The sequence below is a fragment of the Tetrao urogallus genome, assembly GCF_951394365.1.
Source record: "Tetrao urogallus genome assembly, chromosome: 1".
NCBI lineage: Eukaryota > Metazoa > Chordata > Aves > Galliformes > Phasianidae > Tetrao > Tetrao urogallus.
In genome coordinates, this window is record NC_136813.1 from 183722129 (window position 1) to 183744514 (window position 22386).

The 22386-nt window shown below is 33.4% G+C and overlaps 1 protein-coding gene across 5 annotated transcripts in view; it reads right to left on the bottom strand.

The window, feature by feature from the left end:
* CACNA2D1 (calcium voltage-gated channel auxiliary subunit alpha2delta 1) overlaps positions 1 to 22386 on the bottom strand; it is a gene marked incomplete at both ends in the record, with an annotated part of 353068 nt that overhangs the window by 32295 nt on the left and 298387 nt on the right. For 2 of the 5 annotated variants that reach the window (XM_079549442.1, XM_079549441.1), the window contains 9 exons: positions 1636 to 1707; positions 2320 to 2391; positions 6499 to 6555; positions 10059 to 10133; positions 11106 to 11180; positions 12018 to 12086; positions 13693 to 13782; positions 15316 to 15365; positions 17191 to 17269. In XM_079549442.1, coding sequence (XP_079405568.1) covers positions 1636 to 1707; positions 2320 to 2391; positions 6499 to 6555; positions 10059 to 10133; positions 11106 to 11180; positions 12018 to 12086; positions 13693 to 13782; positions 15316 to 15365; positions 17191 to 17269 — 639 coding nt within the window. The remainder of the gene's footprint in view (positions 1 to 1635; positions 1708 to 2319; positions 2392 to 6498; positions 6556 to 10058; positions 10134 to 11105; positions 11181 to 12017; positions 12087 to 13692; positions 13783 to 15315; positions 15366 to 17190; positions 17270 to 22386) is intronic. The other 3 variants (XM_079549444.1, XM_079549443.1, XM_079549445.1) reach the window with 2 other exon arrangements.

Here is a 22386-nt window from a genome sequence, read left to right on the forward strand (position 1 = left end):
ATAGACTTGGAAAGCTTCTCCTTAACCAAGCGAACAGCAAAGATCTATAAATGTCTGACATATCATTGTAAGGCACCCCATTCAGGAGCAGTTTATCCCCAACACAGATTCTGGGTGAACTTCAGGCTCCTCTTCAACAGTGGGTCATGAAAAACAGGCTCCCTTCAGAGTAAGGGGACAAACCAGAGGCAAAGATGGGTTCACGAAACCAGAAAGGTAGCAGAACTGACATCAGATGGGGCTTATCCCCACTGTACCATAAAAGCCCTATTTATTACCATCCTCCAACAGTGAAACTTCTCTACACAATGGCACTCCTCTATAGATTGTAAAGCCTTACTAAAGGGCTGGGATGGAGTCCTTCCTGCATGAAAGCACAGAGAGACGCCTAGCTGAAGGCATAGGGACTGTTAGTCCAGGCCTCTGCTTTAGAAAAAAGGAAGAGTTGAAAAGCAGCACAAAGCTGGTACACAAAAGTAATGTGGGCATGTTGATCATGGGACTCTAAGTATAAGGACTGAATATTATGGGTGTGCTTTGCAGCTGGGCAATTTAAATATGTCAAGTTTGAGTTAAGTCAGCTTGTCTCAAAAACAGAAGTAGGAAAGCATCACTGCCATTTACATGGCTATTCAATCATCATTACCACCACTGCTCAGATAAAACTATCTACATTCACATCTGTCTGCCCCATTGAAGTGGAGTTCTCAACTCAAGAAGAGTCTATGAAGTTCTGCACTTTCTTAATAGGGTATCAGAAACAAGATCAGGCACAGCACAGAGTCAAATTACCTAGACTCTGCAGTATAATACACAGAAGGGTTGTGTACTATCTGTCTGATATTTTCTTCATATTCTTGTGATAATTCATTACATCAGCTATCTTCAAGATGTTTTACACTCTTTGCAACAGCCTCAAGTTTTAGTTTTAGAACTGTAACTGTGGGGCACACTCAGGCCATATTTGCTCTTCTGGCAAACCGATCATTATTTGTTCTCATCAAAGTTCTAAACACTAAAGGTATACATGTGAGGATCCACATCATATTTCAGTATTTCCTATTGCTACAAAATATATCTGTCTTATTAGAGAAACTCAGAATGATCTGTCAGGAGTAAAGATTTTGGACTTGAAATTAAAAAGAATTCAACAAGCACAAGATCAGAGAGCAAAATACACAGGACAGCTTTAAAACGAGTTTGCTTATCCCAAATAGGCCTCATTTGTGTCATATAAATGTTAATTTCTTTCTCACTACTTTATCTATTAAACTAAAATATAAACCATGAATCTGCTTCTCAAACATGTCTCTAAACAAATTAAGTACTTGGTTTTGAGTTTTACACACAGGAGCAGGCTGGGTCTACTTGGTGAACGGAGTACAAGAGCTCATCAACAACTGCCTGATTAATGATGTATCAAAGAAATCAACAATCCAAACAATTCTCTTTCATAAATACATTATTTCTTTTAATCTAATACAGTGAAACAAAAACCTTGGGGGAAAAAGAAAAATGTAATGTCAGCTAACATAAAAAAGTAAACTTCTTTTCACCATTTCACTGTATTTTGATGTTTTTGTTTGCTTCTGTAAATGTGTTTCTGAAATGCTTCTGTCTGTGTTTCTGTCTTACCTCATCCTGGGACTTGACCAGAGTTTCAAATGTTTTTTCTCCACTTTCTCCGTCTATCATTTTTTTTCGAATCTATTGGCAATAAAAAATAAATTGAAAAACTAAAAACTAGGTATTGCATATAACATGATTAATTTTTCAGTGATTGCAAGTATTTTATAGATACACAGAAAATAGTAATGCATTTGGAGTCACAACTGTTAATTATTTTTAAAGTTTTCTATATTCAGGTTTTTCTAATTAGAAGTTGCTTAATCAGAATTTGTACTGAATTAGTAGACTTATGAAATAATAGTTGTATACTTTGCTTATGAAGACAATCTCATAAAAACATTTGATGTTTTGTAATATGGAGAGTATGAATTCTGTATGAATATCTTCCCTAAAACTACAACTTAATAAAGAAGACTGAATAAATATTATTTAAATAGTAATGATAGTAAATTCCAAAAATGAGAGGAATATTACATATTGTCTTTGCTTAAGAATAATAATGGAGTGAATTTGCAGTAATATTTCATTGTAATTTAATTACTTTATAAGGTCATAATCTTGAGAAATTTTAAATCGATTCTCTTTTGGCAAAATAGATTCCTGTTCAAAATCTATAACATGTATTTCTTCTCAGGTATTATACAGTAAAATACAAGCAGCAGCAGGTACTAAGAAACCAGTGAATCTCACCTCAACTTTAATATCATTTTCCAGTTCAGCATCTAGAAAATCCAGTGTTACTGGCTCCTGGGATTTAGGATTCTGAAGCAGAAGACATTAAATAATCAAATAATAAAGACTGAATACTGTAATGTTACAGAGAGGTCCCTAGAAATCATTCTAATCCCTTCATTTTGAAATAAGCTACTTAACTGGGCTTACTTACCATTAATTTTTATCTCTTATAGCATGAAGAATTATGTCTTTGTCATTTATTTTATTTCATTGAATAGAGAGACTAAGAGAGCAAGAGAAAATCAGATTATCCCTAACAACTAGTGGTTTTCCACTGTCTGTCAAGCAGGGGGTTCCTGTTGGGAAGCTGCTTCCCCTACTGCTGGTTTGTCACAGTAATGTGAGACAAGAAGTGTCTGGGGAAGCCTAGATATGAATATTCCATTAGGCATCCTGACTCTGTGAAGGGAAAGCTGGGAGACCTTTCTACCTGACCAGTAACATGGGACAATTGCACTACTTTGCAATTTTGCCAAAAGCAAGAGTGCACACTCGCTGTTTTGAGGTGGGAATAGACCATTTCAAGACTCAAAGGGGCAGCCATTGTAACAAAGGATTTACTATAACAAAATACGAATAACTTTTATTGTGAGCATTAGAGAATTTCCCTGAGCACCTGGCAGCTTTGAATGCATTTCTCTTGACTGCACTCTTCATTTAAGAGATGGAAACCTACAGCAGAGAAATTCTGTGACCTGGCACCTTTAAGACCCATGGAGGCTGTGATGCTCACTACCCACTGTGATGCTGATCAGCACAGAGAAGTTAGTGGTGTGCATCTGCCATATTGTTCTGGTGCTGGGTCCAGTCCTGCTGAACTAGCTTCAGCAACCCAGCAGGCTCTGCTCTCTTCCCCGTTGCAGTTCCCATTTAAATGAACAGAGCTGTCTTCCACATAAACTCTCAGGAATCTGACTATTGTTTTCATTTTATTTTATCTTATTTTATTTTATCTTATTTTATTTTTCTTAAAGGAATTTTAGCTAAGTCCTTTAGATTTTGTATTGCAGCCAAATATAATTAACTAATCTTAGATATGGTATAAAAATCCTCAATTATCATCACTCAGTTAATACATCCACTTAATGAAGGATCTTTAGAAGTAGCTTAGAATTTTTTTTTTATTTTTATTATTTATTATTTTATTATTTATTATTATTTAACCACTTAAATCTGATAGTTTAAAGGAGGAAAAGTGTTTTACTGTATTCCTTCTGATTGATAATACATGTATTTTTGTAGCAGGATGTTTTGTATATGGAAAGACCTCAAGACTTTTTTTCTTTTTTCCCACATTGGCACAGTTTTGTATGTAATGAGTACTGGTTCTCTTGTAGATAATTGCGACATAGAACATGTCATTACAACATAAAACATGTCTTTGGCTGATAGGAGTATTTCAGGACATCTGTAGCTTTTTAGGGGATTTCAGTGATCCAGCTATAATAAGTTAAGGGACATGCTGAAATCCCTTCTTTCAAAATGATGTTTACCTTTCTTTTATTCTAGCAGAATAAAATGACAGAATGAGGCAATATACTCTGGTAAAGATGCACAACAAATGTTCATGCAACTTCTATGAAAGCTTGTTTCATCACAGTTTATATATGTATTCCCAGTTCATACTGCAAGAAAGTTGTTCTGAATAGCTGATAAGAAAGGCCTTTACATAATAATCTGAAGCTTAAAACTAGTCTTTATATTCAAGACTGCAATACAGAATAGTTTTAGAAGATTGCTCCTTCATGTTATTAAGGTACAAATGTACATATTTCTGAGTATATGGAATTATTCTTCTCTATACTTTCTTAGCAAGTAAGACTTGCTGTCTGCTAATGAAAAAGTAAAGATATTTATTCATATACAGGACAGATTTCAGACAAAGATTCTGGCTATTATTTGCCTACCGATAACTTCTCTATGCTCTGTGCTAATTCAATACATTCAAAGTAGCTTTTTTCTAACGCATTTTGTTTTTTTTTCCCAACATTCTGCATTCTCAAAATAAATAGCAAAAGAGCTAAAATGTAAAAATAAATAAAAAATGCATTTTCTTACATGCAATGGATAATGAATAGCATGGCCAAACCCAAACAGCATGCATGAAGGCATTGCCATGGCAGAAGTGGCATTTATGAAGTTCACATTCCATTTCAGCACACAAAGGAACAGAGAAGAAAAGAAATGGTAAAAAAAGAAAAAAAAAAAGCCATCACATCAAATCAAGGTCAATATTCATTTCAAATGATAACCTGGGCTAGCCATAGTTAAGGAGTCCCAAAGACAAATAGTAAACTAACAGTCTGACAAAACTCAGGTAGACATTCACAAGTTTTGTTCGTTTAAAGACATGTTATTCACCACATATTCTTTATAAGGTGCTTATTAGTGATATTTAATAAAAACAAAGCATGTACAGAGATACAATTCGAGATGTGCTAGAGGCACAAAGAAATGTCTTAGAGATTACGATAGAAAATTCCAAGACCAGTATATTAACGGGAAGACGCTGTTTCCCCTCTATGCCTTTTTTTTTCCCTCCTCCCCCCTCAAAATATGTGTATTTACCAGTGTTTGGGCTCCATAATTTTTTCTTCCTAGGTTGCCATTTTGCATGGTTTATTCTAAGCCATGAAGAAACAAACTTATTGATCAGTTTGCTCTTCTCTTTATCCAGTCATGCACACAAGATGACTAGAATAAGCACAGCACCACTACATTCACCAGCACAACTTAATAAAACAAAACAGAAGTAAATCACTAGCAATGAGGCATGCACATGAAGAAAATGCAATCCATTTTAAGCTCAAAAAATGAAGGCAAAGTTCTATTACTTCAATGACAAATCAAGAAGGAAATAAAGAAAGAAAGAACTGGTGCAGCAACATAAAAATATATATATTAAAATGTGTGTTTTGAGGATGTCAGTATTCTTATAAATTCTATTGAAGGAATTCTATTTCTTGGTGTGAGGAATCTAGTTCATGTTTGTACTTGGGATCCTAATGAAGATTTGGGCTGTTAGGCTTTTAAACAAATAATGGTGAGAAGGCAGAAAAATCTTGGACCCCAGAGGGAGTCACAAGAACAGCTTCCAGTGTGGGTGGATGCCCAGTGCTTTTCCAGAGCTGCACATCCCTGAGCAGACGGTACAGCCAGGATAAGCCAGCCACAGCCAGATCACACCATGACCCACTGAGGAGCCAGCTGTGCTCTGAATATTTAGATGTTTTATGTTCTGATGCTGATTTCTCCAGCGCCTAAACAAAAAATCTAGTCTGGAGGCGGTCTTCTAGACAATGTATAAACACAGCCACTTGAGACTCAGTGAAATCACCGAATTGAACTAGATCAGGATTTTACACCATGATTTTAATAGTGCTGCTATGCGAGCCACCAGATTTGCATCATATATTTCCATATATGTAAAAAGTTAACATGGTCTACTGCATCAAATTTTGTTATCTTGCCAGTAACATCGTTAATCTAATCCTTTAATTCTTTTTATTGAGTTTTCATTAGGTGTCTTCTGCTCAGGGATTGCATTATATAAATTTTACTGAATTTCCTTTTCCCTCTTCAAGTTGATGGTAGTTAATCCTCTGAATTTGGGTTTTCTAGTCTAAGAAATCTAACGTAAATAGCAAATAAAACATATGTCCTAGTCTGACTTCACTGGAAAAAGCAAAAGCTAAACGGCTCAAATTCTTATATGTTATATACTGTACAATTAAACTTGGCAATAAAATCATGAAAATGACCCTCTTGACTTAGGGTTTATGCAAGCATAGCCAGCACAAGTAGTCTCTCTCTCTCCCTCTTTCTCTTTCCTTTTTTTTTTTCTCTTTTCAGTCTTCACATTCATTTCAAAATCTGAAGATAATTTTTGCAGCACGGCTCTAATTATCACCTATTAGCAAAACACCATAATTTAATGCAACACCCTTCACTACAGCCAATAACATGTTTTTTATTATTTAAACAAGGAAGGATGCAGGCTTCATGCTTTGGAAGCTGTTTGTCAAAGTAAACAGTTCTCTAGTTAGATTTTTCCTAGTAAGCAGGACAGAAGCTTTCTAATGTATTTCCAGGCCTATGCATTCTAGCGCACTAATCACCTCCATCCAAAGTTACCTGTACATGGGGTCTCCTTTTTCTCAAATTAACTTTTGGTATGCCCACACCAATTTGCTGAAGTAACAAAAAAGCAGTAATTTACTTTTTTACACTATTAATAAACAGACCACTTGTAGAAGTGAAATCTTTCCTACACATCTATATTCTACAGTGCACATGTACTGGAGCCAGGGACTAACCCTCATTCAGCTCTGGAGTTCTGAACTCAATGTCAGAATTGCACATAAGTTTTGTCTAGAGAAACAAAAAACAGACAAATTTTAAACAGTGTGAATGAAGTTAACAGAGCTTTCCCTCCCCCCGTACTCTGCCAGAACTAAATTGTGGAGAAGTTTCACCTTTTGCACTTCTTGTTTACAGTTCCATCTGCTCTTAAATCTACCTTCCTCTTATATTTCTTTCAAAAATGTAAACCATATAACCAAATACTGGACCATAATGAAAGCATGTGCGATTTTATAATTATCATTAGTTGGATTTTTATCACAACCATAATGAGAATGAAGAAAAGAATGCTAATCCTTAGAAATTATATTAAAAAAAAAAAAAAAACAACAGAATTATCTGCTGTTTTTCAAATCTTATCTAATTAGATCTCATCTTGTTAACATATACTTAATTTAGACTAACCACTCAATCCAGTGGCTACATTTATTTGGCGAGACAGGCACCTGCTCTTTCGCAGGAGAATGAGAAAACACACACAGAGTACATAGGCAGAAAATATAAAATTATTTGTTTAAAAGTGTAATATAAAATTATAAATACATATGTTTTATTTAGTTTAAAACTGTGTTAAACTGAAAGGTTAAAAAATATTTCCAATGTTATGGTTTGACACAGTTTTCACGCACAAAACAAAACAAAAGGGAAAGTGCCTTAGATTTTTTAACCTGTTTTCAATCTGTCTTTCTAAATTTTTTTGTCAGTTGTAGAAACAGATTTACAAGTTCAGAATTTCTAAAGGTTTTTGTGTGTGTGTGTGTGTATGAGATGCTATTGCAAGAAAATTCCCCAAAATATTGTGTTGAACCAGTTTTGATTTCAGATAAAATTTTCAGAAGGAAAGGCATTCAGAAGAAGGTACTACTGAAAGTTTGATACACCCTCACCTCTTCAAAGGTAAAGACGAAGTTATGTTTTAGCTTACATCTACTGAAAAATTGCTGCCAAAGAGGGTTAAGATGTTGTTAGTTGATACGTTAATGGCTACCAGGATGTTCAACTAAAATTAATGACATGTTAAAGAAAGCTCATGAATTCTAAATATATCTTTCTTCATAGTGTACCTTAGTTTTAAAACGTAGTTCTTGTATCAGTCTGTATAGCATGCACCACCCCAAACAAACTGGGAGTGAAAAAGTCTAGCCTGTGTAACTGTTAATAACAACAATAATAATGCATATGCTTAATATTACATTTAGACATTATTCTATCACATAAAACACATCACATAAAATAGCATTTTTTCAATATAGTCTAAATCTATATGATTCTATATTATTTTAACTTAAAAAAAACAAGGCATCTACACAAAGAAACCATGACAATTAGTTTCCTCATAATTGTCTGCAGTCTGTCTAGGTTTAGCTGGAACTGAGTTTTTCATTCTCTAACAAAAGTTCTTTACTCTTACAAAGTACAATGATTGCACATGAGGTGAACACAGCCTGTATTTATTAATTCCTCACAAGATTATGCCTAAAAGAAGAATGCTACATTGCTTCATTTTATGTTCCTTCTATTAACAAAATTCTAGTTTTATTTGGAAAAGATAAACTACCTGTCATTATCTAAATTTCTATTAATCTCTAGGAAAGAGAATGATGCAATTATTTGTCACAGAATAATTCACTGAGCATAGTCATCAAATCAAAACTTCTAGTTTTTTACCACATCATGAAAATCAAATGTGTATATATAGAAATAGAAGTGCTTGTAAATTTTTAAAACCTAAACAAAGTCTGTCTTTTTCTTGTTCTTCTTTTTCAAGGGTATTCTTGAAATAAATCAATAGGGATACTCCATCAACAGCTAAGATCAAGTTACTCCTTCTCCAAAAGCATGTTGTTGGTGTTTTCCTACACACTTGGCAAAAGACTTCAAACACATTCTTTACTTCAGAAAGTTAATTCACATATTCATAATTCAAATTCCCATGGCTTGAGAATTAAACGAATCACTGAAGTATATAAATGAATTCTTCATTTATTCTCTGCCATTTGTAGTTAAATATTGTGAAGTACCGAACAAAGGGTCTGCTATCCTTTCTGTAGCTACAGTAGGACATTCTAGTGAACAAACAAAAGAGGACAGTTGCCTTTCTTGCCTCAGGTTGTACTCACAACTTGCATTTATCTTGTCCAGAGATTGTTCAAACTGTCTAAATAAGAAATTTTAATATTGGCACCTGAACTATGCAGATAGATTCTTTGATGTTTAGTACTTACAGTGATTCATCATTAATTCTAGATTTTTTATTAGTACACTATCCATACATTTCTATCAACCCACAGTGGTTTTATTTATTTGTTTTTGTTAATTCAGCTCTAACCATTTTTCTCTTGTAGAATGATGTATTTTTGCATTGTGAACAACTTGAAGACAAAACTGCTCAAAGTTTCTTTCTCACAGAGTTAAGGCATTTTGAAATATTCCATTAAACAGAAGATTTGTTGACATGGAGCAATCCTTCATTAAAACAGAGACTGAAGTTTTGATTTCTGAAAAACGTTCAGCCATTCACCTTGAAGTATCTCATCAAAGCCAAGGAGGCAACTTCCACAAGGCAATACATGTAATTTATCAGTTCATACAGGATCAAGAGTACTATTATTGGCTATGAATCTAGAGTGAAATTTTGGTTTTAAAGTTTACTGAACTCTCAAGTAAATTACATCCTAATTACATTTAGATAGATTTTATGTCTGAAAGACCTTTCGTAAGTTGAATTAAAATCTAGCATTCTGGAAAAGAGTAAATGGTCTGATCCACCCCAACTCTGCAGCTCAGGTTTCATCTCTGGTAAATAGAAAGTAAGCAAAGAAACAAATATGAAAATACAAGTAAAAATAGTGTGTGATTGTCCCTGATTTCTGTGGTTTTGTAAGTATTAAAGTTTAAACTTCTGAAATAAGAAAACATCAAATAATAAACGTACGCTAGTAAACTCCCTTGAGTTTGCTTCAATGGCATCTTGTAACACAGTACAACTTTGTAATATTACCCCTATCTCTGGTTGTTTTTTTGTTTGTTCTTTTGTTTTTCTTTGTTAATACATATACTGAAATACTTATTTCATATTTATAGATGTCTGTGTAAAATATACATCTTTCTTATTTCACTTATAACAAAATTCAACAAAAATCAATGCTCATCTTCTTGCTACCTAAGTGGATTTGGATGATGCCATACATAAACCGTGGATTTTCCTGACACCCCACAATGGAGAATTCGTTATTATTTTTCTCTGATAATTTAGGCAGTTCTTATTTATTCATATTACTTTGCACAATGTCTCCGTATTACAGCGAACAAAATTAGAAAGTTTCTCATACCTTTGGTTGAAGATTTGGATGAAGTAGCACGTACCCATTAGGATCAATTGCAAAGTAGTATCCATTTGGACAAAGCTGAAAGAAAGAAATGAACTTTAGCGTAGCAAATCCCTAAGTAATAACGAAAGATTAACCAGTAGCTTTCCAGAAATAGTTATATTGAGGAAAAAATATTGCTTCAGGCATCATGAAGTATGTGAGATATTAATCCAGAGAAAAAATAAAAGAAAAGTTTACTCTTTTAGAATCATAAACTTAGGAGAATAATTTGTGCTGATGTGGAGTTCACAAGGCCCAGTCCTTCACTGAAAGAAGTATACTGAGTATGCTCACTACACAGCTGACCTTTCCTATAAGGACCTATTGCTGAATTCTGTTCAACTTGTCCTCCATTATGAACCCTGCTATTCCTTTCCTACTTTTTCAGGTAATCTGTCCAAAGACTGTACTGTGGCATGGGATTTTCCCATCCTAGATGGGAGACTCTGTATTTGCCTTTGGTAAAATTCATGATATTCTTTGTTTCCCGAGATGTAGTTTTCCACAGTAATGGGTATTTTCTTAGAAATTCTCTAGCTAGATGTCTAAGTATAGAAATCAGTCATATTGAATAGTGTATAGACAGACATATATTTAAAAAAATATTACATATAAATAAATATATAAATATATAAATATATATATAAATAAATGTCCTCTAAAAATGGTAAGTATTATTATTATTAGCTATAGTTAATTATATACCCTGGACTCTGGTAGGAATCAAACACTGGGCAGCAATGCCTAAGGCTACAGAATAATAAATACTTGGAATATATCCCCTAGTGAAAAAGTTAGCTTTTACAGATGCATTCTGATGGACAATTCACACAGAAGCCTGGGTTTGCCTGGTCAGAAAATCTACAACAATGGAAAAGAGTATATGAAAAAAAGCCTGCTGGTGTTTTGACTCACTTCCAGTCGTTGCTACATGACTGATGAAAGAGCACACAAAGAAATCATACATAAATCATATATAAAGAAAAACTAGCAACACAACCAACTCACCGTAAATCGAGGTGTCAGCTTTTTTATGTCTTCCAGAGAGACATCAACCCCCATTACTCCAAGAATCAACTGGTTCTGGCAAAATTCCAAAATGTTAGGTCATGTTTGACATATTTACAATACAGGATAACTGAGAGTCAGTGAATTTAAATTTTGCCTTCATCTCTTGTTTGACAAAAGTACTTGAAAAGTTGCCTATTTATTACTGGGTCTATTTTAAATATTTTTAATAATAACTAATGTGATTAAAGATAATATACATAATTTAGTCCAGAGTATGGAAATTGTTTCAGAAGACGATAATGCATGCTTTCCTGGATGAACAAACTATAAATGCAAGAACAAAACAAGCAAAATATATTGCTTGTCAAACTATTATGAGTTACTAGTATCCATATAGACCTGTAAATGCACCCTCAGGTTGGGCAGCTGACCATTAAACTTATTAGACTGTAACAGCACTAGAAAACAATACTTAGATCTTAACTTGTACCCACAGTGCTATTTTTTATAATCATTACAACTAATTCATTTAAAGTCTGCATCATTGCCTTTTACCCTGAATTGTCAGAGCTTCACAGATTTGTTATATTTATCTGGCTTTCCTTCCTGGCAAGGCCTAAAAAATGTCACTTTCTACTTCCCATCTCCTGAGCACTTTGCTCATTCACACTGCCACCAGGTCATAGAGATAAAACAAGGAATGTCATACCCTGAAACTCAGAACAACAAAATGAGTGACCTGAACTTTCTTGTTCACAAGATGTTAACAGGGAACTAGAGCCAATCTATTTATTTCTGACATATAAGACAATTAAATTGTAGAAAGTTCTATCAAAATGCACATTTTTCTAGGAGTTTAGCATTAAATTTAATTGTTTGCTTGCTTGCTTGCTTTAAATAACAGCTTACTATTTTTCCATTTTGTTCTTTTGTTAGATTGAAGACAGGCAGAGTTCCTGTAATCACAAGTCCCAGCTCCTAAGAAATAAACACATACAGAGGGAATAAAAAGACTTTTCAGTTTAATAACAAATATTCATAGGGAAATAGGGATTAGGGGGAAAAAAAAATGCTTGTGATAAAGAACCATTGTTACAAATGAACATTGCTACAAATTCTAATTGCTGCTAACACCAAGACTTGAGAAAAAGCCTGTAAGGGGACTAGATATATCTGTGCCCTCCTTCATGATAAGAAAGTCAACAGATTTCAACCTTTACCTCTGATAGCTTAGTATGAGTTGGTCTCCACCTAATAAATATTATTACTAAAATGCCCTGTTTTTTATAAATGCATATGTATGCACACACACAAATATGCCTATGATTATATACACACTTACAAACATGCTTACAAACCACACTTATGCAGGAAACTTGAAGGAAAGACTGAATTAACCCAATGAAAACACACATTGACATGATAGAATTTTTCAGATGTCACTCTTCATTAAGCAGATCTCTTTCTTTTCCAAGTTACAAATTTAGCTTTGGCTTTACAACAGGATATGTACAGAGAATAAGAACTTTCATCACAACATCCTTTGTATTTCCAGTAAGTACCTCAACAGTAACCCAGAAAACATGGGTAATGAACTTCTGGTCATTGAAATTCCAAAGAAAAACGGGTTCCCCTGTGTGTCATGCTCAGTTCTATGATGTACTGATAAAAATTTACAATAATGCTGACTGACAGGAAGATGTGGATTTTGACATGACATTAATGACCATGTGACCTTAAATAGATACATCGTTCCAGATGACCATTTAACAGTATTTTTTTGTCTAGATAGAGTTACTCAGAAGGAGGTTATCTAGAGCAACAGATTAGATTGCTGCTAATAATACTTTGCTGTTTGCAGTTCCCTGAATATGTTTGTTTTACAAGACTTGTGATATGTTTAGCAGTAAAGAAAGTATTTCACACAACTTTTTGTTTGTTTTATAATTATATACATTGTCCAATTAAAGAAATCATTGCTATGAGCAAGCAAGTAATTACAACTATGGTAATTTAAAGATCCATGTTCAAAATTTGTACACATACCCAGTGAAAACTGAAAGGTTTAATTCTCCCCTGAGTGCTTGGGGAAAAAAAAAAACAAAAAAAAAAAACCAAGAACAAAAAAGCCCTAACAGAAACAAACAAACAACCCTCCCCCCTCCACACACACAAAAAACCCTTCACAAGAGTAATATAACTGATGATCTCTATTGCAGCACAAGTATAAAACTGGAAAACTGTTTGTTTTTTTATTATTATTTTTGCTGTTTTTTGTTTTTGTTAATTTGTGAACATTGATGACTTCTACCTAAGGATCTGTGTGTAGAATTGCTTTTCTCTGTTAAAGTTGAGAACAGTAATGAAAATACCAGATGCAAGCAAAAACCAGCACGTTGGCACTAGTTCTTCAGAAAGTTGCTCTATTGAAGTGTTCAGATGCTGGAAATGGAAGAATATTATGTTTGGAATAATAAAAAAAATTCGCTAGAATCTGTGGAGAATGGAGCCTTATGCTAACTGATATGCTATGCCTTTCTTCCGGACAGACCAAGAATTTTACTTTAATAAATAACAGTCATACCAGAGCATCCAGATAGACATTTGTCCATTGGACCTGTTTGGCTTTTTCTCCAGCTAACACCATTGGCCTTCCCAAAACATCCAGATATTCCTGCCAAAAAGTGTAATAAACTTTTCAGAAAGCAGTTATTAGATTCATGTCCAGAAACAGCATAAGAACACTAATAACAGTAAGAAAATAAAAGCAATATTAAAAAAAAAAAAAAAAAGATTAGTGAAAAATGTCAACATTCACCACTAACACAAGTATTTTATTTATGTATTTATTTTATAATTCTACTACCCAACATCTCAGTCTTCAGACTGCAGTATGCACTGCCAAGACAATTCCTGTACTTCAGTGTCAGTTGCTCTATCACAGTTGGACCATATAGATCTATAACCACTGTTCTCTTTTCATGAATTCAGAATTACAATTATATCTATTCAAAAATTAGATGTTAACGTCAGTGAAATTACGGGCAGATCACAGATCCTTCAATTCAGAAGAGATAGTGGAGGGTGAGTGGTAATCACTATGTGAGGTCCTACAAGAAGAATCTGTGTAACTCCTATTGAAACTAAACTTTCAGAATTTTAAATGTGCATAGTCCCTGTCTTCCTTTAGTTCTGCACTGCAGATAGAGCTGGTGATCTAAAAAGTTATAAAATTTCTGGTCTGACTTGGGAATGGTTGCCATCAAACTTCTTTTACTCTTTAAGTTTTCCAATCTGTCTTAAAATATTAGGGATATTTCTTGCCAGACACTATCTGGAAGAGTTTAACAGCATCAAAGGACTCTTACTCAAAGGACTCAAGCCAAAAAAAGTTATGGACAAATAACTGCTATGATATTTCTTTATTTTTCTGGACATCTGAATACGTGAACTTTCATACAACAGAAAAAAATGTCTGTCCATCTACGATGTCAGTTTGGATTGCATCATGTAATTCCAGGATCCTGTGTCCTTAATTATCTGCACTTATGTCTACTAAATTGTCCCTGAATTTTGAAGAGGAAAAGCTGTCTGTCCAGGCTGGTTAGACTAACTCAGGAACCTCTCAAATAGTTGGGACTGTATCAGGCCACTGTTTCTGTTCAGTTGTGTTCAGAGATTTTATCAGATTTATGCCCTTATACAGACCCACTGCCTTCTCCATGCAATGCAAACCTGTCTAGAAAGGTTATATATTTATAAAAATTTCTGGTTTTAAAAAACTTTGTGAAAATTGCTGCCAAATCTCAGCATCAAAGAGGAACCATGTAAGGCAAGGAGGAAAACTGAGCCCAGAATGAAGCCCTTGTCTGAAAAGTGTTACAGGATGCTGATTATTTCAAACTTTAGCTTGTGCGCCTGTGGCCAGCCATTTTTAGAGGGTACTAGCATGACCTGCATGCATGCAAGCTGCTGTGGGCTAGCTGGCTAGGGTAACTGAGATCACATTGTAAATTGGCTTACTGTAACTGTGCAGAAGGAAAAAATAAATGAAAACATTATTCTAACAGAATAATACTGCATATGTACAAGAAAACTACAACTTTTTCTCCATTCTTAATGTACTCTACCTTGGAAAATGGTTTAGAACAGAAATTACCCTACTTTTTGTGTTACAACTGCATCTGCATTTTGCAGATGTCCTTACCTGGGTGTTTATTCTTATGGCTCCAATGGATGGAATTTCATAATAATAGCCTAAAATGGGGAACAGAGATAACACTTTCTTAATATAATACAATTCTAGTTTCTTCATCTTAGGGAATTTAATTTTACTCATAATTTCTAATTAAAACTTTATAGAAAGTACCATGTATGAATGAAACATTTTTTTTTGTCAATGCCACATCAGCACATGGACACATATGCCATACAGGCCAACCTAGTTACTCTTCAGCAGCAAGACTGTATTATGTATTAATTTTGTTTGTTGTTTTTAAAAGTAGGATAATGTACTGAATTTGTATTCTTGTACTCCCAGTTACTCTGAAGTGTCAGCTTACTTAATGGTGGTTTCAAAGCACTGTGATAGAAACAGAATTATATGTTGAATGTATGTATATAAGATAGCAAAAATAATTATAGTTTGTTGCAGTACTGAAGTTCACAGCATAAAAACATAAGGCAATCTGGAAAGAACAAAAAACTGTATCCAGCATTTCTTCTAAACTGAACATCAGAAATGTCTTCATTCATTATCAATATTATCTCTTATTTGTCTGAATTAAAAATATTGCCCATATTCATCAGTAAGACTGAAAAGAAGGAGAAATAAAGCTCCTGATCCAAGATCCAGTTTCAGACCACAAATCAGAGGGAAGGAGAGCAGAATAAGAGAGGCAAGAGTAATGAGGTTTCTCGCATACTTCGTCTTAAGTAATGTGTGACTTGATAACAAATTAAAAGCTTTAAGAAAAATTTAAAGCAAAAATTCTTATTTTGGATGTGCAAACAAAGAATTCCATCAATTTTGGAAAGATTAGTATGATCATTTTCCTTTGATAATAAAATGACATAGATGATAATTCCATAAGTGAGCTGATCTGAATTTATTTTAACAGAATTTAGTTTAAATGCACATAGTATTCAGAGATATAAAGACATTACTTTAAAAACTTGTTCAAAAATCAAATGCTGATTTTCTGTAATTATCTGACAATGCAATCTACAGAACATCTTGCATAACTTAGAATTCTGAGAGATTTATGAGGTTATGATAGACATGTTCAGGTAAGCTATAAATTCTTCTCTATCATTACTCTTTCTATATTTGCATCTTTTATGTTTAAAAATTTCTCTTCTTCATTGTATCTCTGTTTATCTCTTGTCTCCTTCCCTAGTTATATGGTGTCTGAGATGCTTTCTTCTCATACTAATTCTAATTGCATCTTTCTACATTTTTCATGCAGAAATTTTAGGATAATTTTACTTCCTTACATTAATTCTTTTTTTTTAATTTCCATTGAAAAAAATCATAAATTTAGGATGCACTTAGAAACTAAGGAATCACAGAAAGAATTATTACGATATTTTCTTACAGAAAGAAAAAAAAAGGGGGGTGGGAAGAAAATTAATGCAAGTCAGCTGGTCTCTTCTATATTTTCGAGAAGGAAAAAAAAAAAAAAAAAAAAAAAAAAAAAAAGAAATTCAATCAGCCAACCAACAGAACAAAAGATCCTTTTGTCCAAGCTCCTTAATATAAAACAGGTTTCACTAATTTTCTTATCTGTCATCAGTTCCATGTTTCCATAGATAGCTATTACAACAAGAACACTCAAAATTTGCCCATAATATCTTATTATTATTATAATGAATACTGTAATAATACTTTTCTTACAACACTGTATTATATAATAACAAATAAACACAAAACTTATTATTTATCCACACGTATATACACATTTCATCAACTTTTTTGTAACTGATAAAAAATACAAGAAAGCTTCAAATTAGGCTGAAAAATAATTTTTAAAGAATGTTAAAGATATTTCTCCAGCAAAGAACAGTTTCAAAGACAAAGTACCTTTATTTTCACAGGCCATCCACTGAATAGGTCCTTTGTCATAATTATGTTGACCAACAGAAAATGTGAACACACGTACCTAAGCATATTAAAAAACAAACAAAAAGACATAGCATAAAACTTAACTAAATATATTAATTAGCTGCGACTCACAGGTTAATGATTCTTGGATTTTTTTTAAAATATATTTGAAGCAAAAAATATTTGAAGCAAATTGATATCAATACAATAGAGTCACTGGCATTATGACATTTATGTGTTCTATTTTGTCCCACCAAGTAGAACTCATTAAGAATTTTCTTTCATACATCTTTCATGCTTTAAAGCTCTAATACTGGTTGTTCTGTAAAATATTTGAATTCTTTTTTATTTTTTCTAGTGCGCTTATTTTAACACTTCCTTCTTTTTTAAATTAGTTGCCATTATCTTCTATCATACTGATAAACTAAAATTAATAATAATAAATTAATGAAATAAAATAATTAAAACCCAGTATGTTTGTATGTAGATTAAAAATCATACAAGATGCAGAAAAAAGCTATATATATCTATATATTATGCTTCAGTTTCCAATAGAATATTCTGCTCAGAAGCTGAACTTTTCTGAAGAAGGTTGGAAAAATATTTTCCCAGCAGTTTTAATAAGCTGATAACTATTTCTATGTCCCTCTGAAGGATTATCCTACAGCCACACAGTCTTTCCTTTTCAGGCATCTCTTCATGAACCTTTAACTTTACCACTTCACTTTACAAAACACAGATCATAATATGAAAATAAAATATGAATTCCTTTCCATGGGATTGAGTAATAAAGGACTGTTTTCTTTAAATACATTAAATATAAAGCTGCATAGACTCCCTGCAAACTACTTTCTGATTGATGCTAAGTTTTTAGGTTGCATTCATTTAATTTTTCTTCACTTTATTTAGTATGTGCTACATAAACCTTTATTTGTCAAATAAGCAACAGAAATTATGTGACACAGTCAGAGCCAATGTATTAACCAAGAGCTATAGGAATAGTTCCAAATCATCAGTCAACAGGTATCAGTTGGTGAAATTTTATTACTGATGACCCTTATATGGAGGAAGGGCAAACCAAGCCTTCCACTAGACGACATTTAAATTAGGAATATGTTTTGATTTGCTCTATCTGTACAAACCCTTTGTTTCTGCTTATGGTAGAATTAAAACAACTACTTAGGCAAGATTTAAAAAATAAAATAAAAAAAATCTATTGAAGTTCTAATAAAATTACCATATATAAGGTCATTTCTCAATAACAACTCAAACCAATTGCAGTTTTAGTTACACAGACAGGCACGTGAATGATTATGTGTCTGATGTTGAATTTTGTTCTCATAGTTTGTATGGACAGGGACAGATGAAAAATACCTTCAATTACCTTGAAAACATCAGTATTGCTAGTATGAACATAACTTCGATATGTCTGCATCTCATTTACCTTTTTTATTATGTGTCACATTGTAAAATCAAGTTTCATTTGCCATCCCTCACTTGTTCCCATTTGTTCTTGACCTTTTTTACAAAGTGCCAGCTATAACCCTTCTAATGGATCTGTTTCTATTTAATTACCATCTATTTTTTACAAGTTAAATATCATGTTGTTTTAAATCTGTATCTCTCAGCTCACAACCCATCTATGACACTTCTGTTTTTTTGGGAACTCACAACTGTTCATGGTTTAGTGTTCACTAAACAATTAAGATTACATTATTCTTAAAAATTATGGTGAAACAAGGCAAAATCAACTAAAGACCACTAGCTAGATAGTTGAGTGATTTGATGTCTCTTTTGGATTAAAAGCAACTAATTAAGTATAAAAGAGTCATGTGGGTTTGCTTGTGTGTGTATAAAATACGAGGCAATTAGTCTGGATCATCTAGCATTTGATGTCAAATATAAAATTAAAGCACTGTGTTGGACTCAAGTTGCGAAATGGTATGTAATTTAGGGAAAAGAAGCAGCATGTTAAATCTGCAACTAATATATAAAGAATTCAGAATTTAAAATATTGACAACAACCAGAGGACAATATATCTGATTTAGTGTTCCTTGGATAATTAACAGAGATAAAGAACTGCAATGAAAATTTGAGTTTTTAATTGTTACTTGGTTTGGCAAGAAGGTGGAACATTCAAAAGAGTTCTATTTTTCCCATTGCCTCATCTGGAATTGAGTAGAATGACAGACCAGCTGGAAAAATGAGTCAGAAAGTCAAATTAACAAGCCAATTTTAGCAAAAAAACATGCTCTGTGCTAGCATTTTCTGCGACATGATACAATGTCAGCCAAAGAACTGAGATGAATCTGTGTATACCTTTTTCTTATAGACATCTCTGCAAAGAAGACAGAAGATTTTCAAACTTAAATAAATAAATAAGACAGGTTTAATTACTTTTACTAGGAATACTGTGAATGAGAATAGATATAGATATAAGCATTTCTCCCTTTATTTGTTCTCCTTTCAAATTTGGTTTCCACCAAGTAAGCGGATTTTTAAGTTGAAGAAAACTGCCAAGTATCTTTGATCCCTAGTTGTTTTTCATCTGAAATAGCCACTGAGACCTGTTAATTCCTTCTCTGTACTTCTCTAAAATATCTCAGATCTTGTGAGCACACTAGGTTCCAGGGCTCTTTCACACAGGTCTTCTTTCCCCAAATCTTTCCCCACAGAAAATCCAGCCTTACAGCGGAGATCCAATTGTTCTCTTCATGTACAAAAATAACATTCAAATTATTAAAAAGTAATGGAAGAATTAGAAGAAGAAAAAAAACCTAAAACCAAAATAAAAGATAGGAGCTGTCTGGTTCTCAATGGGACTACTGAAAATATAGTTTTTCTAGAAAAGTCATACAGTCATGATGGTGAAGTTAAGATGGTCAAATATGGTCTAGAAACTTTTCTTAAGGGTAAGAGTCCTAACTTCCACCACCAAGACTTCAAATCTGATGCTGCATTAGTTCTTTTAGGGTAATAATATGTACTGATTCGCTATTTGAAACAAGTCTTCTATCATTATTATTTATTTTCAGTGTAAATAGTGTAGAGTAAAGCAATACCTTTATTAAAAATTAAAAATGTTTAGAACTATGTGAGGACAGTCAGATAATGAATGACAGAGGAAAAGGCTGTCCAGAGAAGCTGTTAAGTCTGCATTCTTCAAGATATTAGATAAAGCCCTGAGCAACCCAGTCTGATTTAGTCCTGATTTTGCTTTGAGAAGGACAAGGGATAAGAGGTCCAAAGGTCCTTGCATCCTGACTTATCCCACAATCCTTTGAAAGATATGAAAGGAAATAAATGAATAAAAAAATAAAAATCCAGCTCTCAATCAGAGAAATTTCCTAACAGAAACAATGCTACAGAAAGTAGAGGAAGAAGTACTTTATTAAGAAACTTAATAATCACATAAACTAAATATTTTACTAATTATTTATTTTCCTTTTTTTTTTACTTCAAATTTCTCTCTACAAGAAAAAAGTCTAATAAAGATGAATGTGAACAGAAGGATTCTGACTCCTACACATATGAAGTGATAAAGGCACTCAAGAGAGCTGTGAGGAAAATAGAAATGAAGAGCTATACACAAATAGGCTGGCTTGGTTACAGATCTCAGTTGCCTTTCCCCCCCCCCCCCCCCTATTTTATTTCTTCATTTTGCCATTGGAGTAACATAAAGTAATAAGTAAAATTAATCTCACCATTTTACCACAATCGTGTAGAAGTGTGAAAGACTTTTCCACCACTAGATAAACAAACTGAATCAGAAAATGATCTGATCAGATCATGTAACTTTGGTATTCATGACAGTAAGATTTCAGAATCTATTAATTTGAGCTTTGTAACTGCAGATAAAAAGTTTTTTTTTTTTAATTACTATTATTAAAAACCAAGAGAAGCTGTAATAAAGAGGAATTAATAATTCAGTAATTTCAGCATCATCTAGGAAATTATTTTTTCCCATTAATGTGCTTATATAGATTATCAGATATGATGAAAAATTTTTTCAAGTTTATATCTAATAGGTATACTTCTCAAGCAAGAGTAACATACCAAGACTATAATTCTAAATAAAATCACAAAAATGCTTTTCTATGCCTCATTATGCAGTCTGTCTCCTACATCCCTCGCAAGCATATCTTTTAAACCACTTAATTAATTTGCAACTCTTCTGCTGGAGATCAGGGAAATGTTATGTTGTTTTCTAGCTATCGCTGTGATTATGCTCAGTGTGTTCCTTTCCTTACTGTGTTTACATCTTTGACTTATCCCCATAACTGAATAGAATTTTGAAGACAATTTCAGATTCTGCTATGAAGTAGCTAAGACCAAAAGGCATCTATGACCAATTTTAATGAAAAGCACAACTGCAGAGTTATCATCTGAAAACCCTGCAGGGTAACTAGGTTAGCCATAAGAAATGCCAAATACTGAGTTTCATCTAAATTCTGGCCCATAATCTTTTGTCCTTGACTGCTAGATTCAGAACTTAAAGGGATACAGTCATGATTCATTTGGGTTTTATCAATAAAAGTAAAGCAGCTTTGCTTTGATAGAAAGGACAGGGAAAAGAGAAGCTGCATGTTCAGGAGTATTGCTGACAGTGATGTGCTAGAGGAAAATTCTAGGGTTCCTTAATCTACATTTATGCACTAAATAAACTGGGACATAAATCATTTTCTTTCTCAGTCTGTAGGGCAAAGCATGGCTCACAACTCTATGGCTACATTATTTTGCTTTCCTCCCTCCCTATCCCAACCCCCCACATCATTTGATCTCACTATGATTTCTTTTGGGATCAGCTATGGTTCATGCTCATCCCTGAACTGAACTCCTCAAGACACTGTTTGAGAGAACTGACTGCCACAGGCCAAGAACCATACCATTGAGTCTGTTAACAATTAAACATTATGGATAATTCTGGACAGTTCTTCAGACTGCATGCTGACCTTGGTTTATGGGTATGGGCACAGCTGTGCGATTCAGTCGTAAGAATAAGGCTTGTTTTCTTGTGAACGACTGAGCAGCATTCATCTTTTTCAAAACACCCATGACAGTGCCTCTAACTTTTCAAATGAGATCTTAATGCTTCTCGGTTTAACCAGAAGTTGTAACTGCTACTGCTCTGAATACCAGGCCCAACAAAGTTCAGAAGCTGGAGATTTAGGCTT